Below are 5,091 nucleotides of genomic sequence, written 5' to 3'. Positions count from 1 at the left end.
TGCTTATTCGGACTCTGATTGGCTGTTTCAGTCAGCTAATTAGAGCATGAATAAATCGTTATGGACAGACGGACAGATTGAGGCTTTTATAATATTTAGAATGGTGTGTTTGTGTTTGTACGGTGTTTATATTGAGTGATACTCTGTGGCATCCTTAAAAGGATGTCTTGGTATCCCAGGATGCTTTGGGACCCTGGTTGTGAATCTCTGCTTTAGAAAATGAACATGAGTTGTGTAAATGGATGTAATAGATTCCTTTTATTGTCCAGATCATGTTGCTTGTGTGCTGTATCCTAGTGTCCTGTTTTTCCCCTGGGGATTTCTGTCAGAATGTTGTCTCCGAATTTGAAGCCCCCATGTACCACTGACTGTTCTAGTTACTGGAAAAAAGGATAATTCAGTTTCCTCTTGTTTTCTCATACTGCCTGAGTGATTCAAGATAGAAGGGTTTCCATCACTTCACTCCCAGTTGACAGGGTATTTTGATTAAACTGTATGCACCTTCCCAGGTTGTAGCAGATGAGAAGTGACCTGATTCTGATGAGGTTGTACTGCTTTAGAGAGCTCCCAGTAGCTTCAGAGAAACCTGACTGACCTTGAGTTTTTCCTTTTTCGTCTTGGCAAAGCAGTGGTAGCAGCTGCACAGGCACTAGACTGATCTCTAGGCCTAGGCCAGTTCTGCAGTAGAATAAGTTTGCTTGTAAGGTTCTATATTAAAAGATGCTCCTAGTGTAGACAGTTTATACAAGCAGAAAATGGCTTTTACCACTATAGCTTATACTGATATCCTGAGTGAAATAAACTATGCCAGCAAAAGCAGTTTTTTGCTGGTATAAAATGTTTCAAGAAAAAATTATGCCCCAAGCACCACTGCTGTTAGTAATAAATATTCCAATATAGACATGGCCTTAGAAAGCTAGCACTATGTCTGTTTTTATTCAGTGCACATCCAGAAGGAGGTAGATACTTTAAAAATGAAAGTTTAAATTCAGCAAAAGTGATGATGATTGTTTTCCTCTGAGCAGTTGGCACGAAGAAAGCTAGCTGCTATTAGGTAGCATGTCAGTCAGTAGATGTTCAAGTTTTGCATAAACTGACTCTATTAACAAAAATCCCTTTTCCTGAGATTACATGCATCATAAGTATTCTTTTCTCTTTTCTAGATGATCATGGGAACAGCAATGGCAGTCATGTAAAAATCTTTTTACCGAAAAAGCTGCTTGAATGTCTACCAAAATGTTCAAGTTTACCAAAAGAGAGGCACCGTTGGAACACTAATGAGGTAGCTCAATCTTTTTTATTAATACAGAGTATTTTTCTTGATGTGTATTGGTTCATTTCTTTGTTTGGGATTACATTACCTTAGGTATCCAAGGGAAAGTGTGTTGCTTGTCTTGAGCAGCTTGTTGTTTTAAAGAATAAAATGAGATTAAAAAATGTAGACTGAGTTTTGGATTGTATTGTTTCAAAATGAAAGATGGGCAAGCTGACTAATATAGTAGGAGTTTGTATTGTTGTCAGAGGCATAGTAAACTCTGTATATGTAATCTTTAAATGTTCTTACTGTTGTCAAGAATTAATGAAGGTATGGTTTTGATATTACACTATGTTAAAACTGAAAATGCCTTACTATTAAAATACCTTATGATAGACTTCCTAACAATAAAATGATATTTATCCCTCCTTGAAAAATAGACTTCTGTTTGAAAACACCCTAGCTTTTTGAGGAATTTTTGAGAGATCTTTAGTAAGAGCACGGTATCTGGAGGATCAAGTGTCTCAGACTTGGAAGCCAATTCTAAAAACAAATGAGGATGCTATTTTGAGTCCGCTTATATAATTTCCATCAGCCATAACAGTGTTTTGGGATTAGTCAAAACAAGAAAAATACACCTACTTTTAAAATTTAGATGTTTATAGATACAACCTGAAGCTTAGAGCACAGTTTATTTGTATGCCTGAAACTGTTTTTCAGACTTTTTAGGCTGTAAGGATACAAGTTATACTTTAGGATCCACAGCATAATTTTAGGTTTGTATAGAACTGTTTGTTCAAAAAATGCCTTTGTCATATTTGTATGAACTCTCTCATTTCTAAGAAATAATAAACTAGAAAAATATTTCACTAGATGAAGTAATTTAAGTATTTGCCTGTTACAAGCTAATTGTTCTTATTCCTATAGCAGTTAGTTATAAAATCTATCTAAAATCTACTGGCATTGTTTTATGATAGCAGATGGCCCTTCAAGCACAAAAAACACTAACGCAGTTTGTAAAAATCTAGCTAGTGATTTGCAAAAAATATCACTTTTTTATTACAAAGTTAAATTCAAACTTGTCCATTTTAATTCACAAAATATGATATGGGATATGATAAGATATATGATGCGGGCTTGATGTCTCTTCTAAAAAACTGTTGTCAGAAATTTCAAATAATTCTAGAATAGTACTTGGTATTATGTTTAGACTTTTTTTATCTTAAGTAATTTGAACTAGACTATAAATCTGAAACTTGGCCATTTTCCCCGTATACAGTAAAAGCTTTGTTATCCGGCATGAGTGGTGCAAGGCTGGTGCCAGTTATCTAAAAATTCTGGTTATCTGAGAGTTATATGGAAAACAGTGCCATACTTGTAGTGCAAATACTTGATGCATATGCGCATGCCTGATAGACTTGGCAAAGATTCCAGTTGTTGAAGTGAGGATTCATTTTGGGGTTATTGGAAATTCCAGTTAATAGAGTATTCTGGTTGGTAAAATGCTGGTTAACACAGCTTTTAGTATATAATTAACTTTCTGGTGTGATCATATTTGGAATAATAGCAGTATGCATGAACTAGTATCAATTCCAAGCAATTTAAAAATGTGTTTTTTAGACCAGGATTTCTGAAGAACCGTTCTTAACATACTCCCATGAAATCTTAAACATAGTTTAATTACTTCAGCCACTCTTTAATGGTTCTTTTAGTGTTGAAATTAAGTACTTTTTTTATTATATGAATTGCATGCACATGTGGCCTGTAAACGTTGACAGTGTTTTAGAATGCCTTTATCCATAAATAAAGGAGGTCTGACAGTTTTCAAGTTTAAGGGGGAATGATTGTGCATATGGGATAGATAGAAGATTGAGAGAGTATGATTTTGCTTTTTGTTTTGATAAGTTTTTAATAGTGTAGGAAGACAATGGAAGTGTATTGCAAGTACACTATTTGGCATGTCAGTCACACTGTAGACAGTGGACATGAAACCACATTTGTTGAAAGCTTTGTTAGTGTTAGTTGCAGTATTTTGGAAGTAGTTATACTGAAACTAACTTTATTGGCAAATATTTTAGCTGTTATTTATTGTAAGTAATGAAGATCAGCTTTCTGGCAGTGATTCTTGAATCAGTTTACTTTGCTCTTCTTGCACATGGACTTTGCCATTGTTAACCATGCTGTTTTGCTTTTGAAAAGTTTATTACATTAGGCCATTACTGTGATATAGGAATGACACTCTAGACATCACGCAACAGAAACATTCTGCCTTCTGATAGAAGCTGTTTTTTCCTCTTTGTTATATATTCTGCTTGGTGCAATGAATTTATAGTGGAGAGCATCTGGGGTCACTTGTACACGTGACAGGGGTTTGGTCCCCTAAATTGAAACAGTAGGTTTTTAATTGCGATAATTAAAAACACATTGTTTCAAATTAGGGGCTTCTGTTACAGTGAGGGTATGCCACCACCGCGGAAGAGAGGACTGGGGCCCTCCGCAGCTCAGGGGTGCTCAGCCTACAGTCAGTTTGCCCCACAGCTGAGCAAGACATGGGCAAGCTTGGTGGGGGGGGAAGGATCAGACCCCTCACTGCTTCTGCCTTCAGGCCACCTCTCCTGCAGTGCGGTGGGGGCAAGCTGTCAGAAGCTGCAACATTACAAATGGCTATGTTGCAAATTAAACTACGTGTGGGTATGGTTTAGTTTGCAATGTAGGAAACTCATTTAAATCATAAACAACCTCCACACGTACAGCGTGATGCAATTAAACTGCAAAAACGGCCAATATTCGTCACGTGTACAAACTCCCTGGATGGCTAGAGTGTGTTGGCCTTGTCCTGTCTCAGGACTGAAGAACAGACTCCTTTGCCTAGATCAACTCTGTTGATGGAAAATTTTCCTGAGCAGTTTGCTGCCTTAGTATAGGTGCAGATATGTAAAGTTACTTTTACTTCTTATCAGAGCCTACAGTTTGTGTTGTAGCCTCTTCTCCACAGTTGTGATACTTTATTATGATTTAAATAAATATTGGAATTTGTCCGAATCAAAACAAATATGTATTTCTTGTGTAGGATTAACTAATTTAATACTTATATTTTAATCAATAACTCATAAAATTAGAGGTAAGTGAACATTTTGTTTCTATAAAGACTTAACTAGAAATTCCTGTAATCCATGTTTCAGGAATTTACATCTCTGTTGTGTTCTTGTAGAAATATTTTTGGGTTAGTTTACTTCCTGTAGTGATCTAAGCACTGCTCCTTAATGTTAATTCAGTTGGTAGAAATAAACAGGTTTTTTTTTTTTCTTTTTGAAGAAAAATTCTGTGTACGCAGTGTTAGAAAATTTGAATTTTTCTGAGGTAGGCAAAAGTTCAACAGGGGCAAAATAGCCCTGTTTCAGTCATGGGTAAGCTGGTCCTATTTAGCTTCCATTTTTGGATAAATTTGGGGAGAGGGACTGTTAACACAGAACAGCTGAGGTGCTGCAAATTCCTGCCCTTGCTCCCAAGTCAGGAGCAGATTGACTTGATAGGAAGGGAGGATTTTGCTTGAAGGACTTTAATGCAGGGCTAGAGAAGACATTTGTGGTAGAACTTTTTTTATAGTAGTGTATTACATTTCAGTGACATGCACTTGGCACTGTTTATTACTTACTTTGAGCCAGTGAGTGAGGCTTGGATATATTTTTAATTTAAAAAAAGAAAATTGTGCTAAACAGATATGTGTATTATTTTATAGGGCTTGTGAAAAGGTTTGGAACTATGGAGACACTTGAAACTATGTAGAGCAAACTATGTAGTTGGAGAAGCGCTGAAGACTCAGAGGGGAGGGGAGC

At 36.3% G+C, this 5,091-nt stretch overlaps 1 protein-coding gene across 1 annotated transcript in view; it reads left to right on the top strand.

Annotated features, from left to right (window-relative positions):
- The first annotated feature begins 755 nt into the window (after nucleotides 1-755).
- Nucleotides 756-5,091, top strand: part of CAMTA1 (calmodulin binding transcription activator 1) — a 1,745,066-nt gene continuing 1,740,730 nt past the window's right edge. Inside the window, exons 1-2 of the mRNA XM_019511533.1 lie at nucleotides 756-830; nucleotides 1,055-1,282. Of these exons, the coding sequence (XP_019367078.1) occupies nucleotides 756-830; nucleotides 1,055-1,282 (303 nt within the window). The remainder of the gene's footprint in view (nucleotides 831-1,054; nucleotides 1,283-5,091) is intronic.

Source organism: Gavialis gangeticus, unplaced genomic scaffold (genome assembly GCF_001723915.1).
Source record: "Gavialis gangeticus isolate Ggan-Ray unplaced genomic scaffold, GavGan_comp1, whole genome shotgun sequence".
NCBI classification, from domain to species: Eukaryota; Metazoa; Chordata; order Crocodylia; family Gavialidae; genus Gavialis; species Gavialis gangeticus.
Note: the sequence above shows the minus strand (reverse complement) of the source record. Positions and strands in the feature narration are given on the sequence as shown.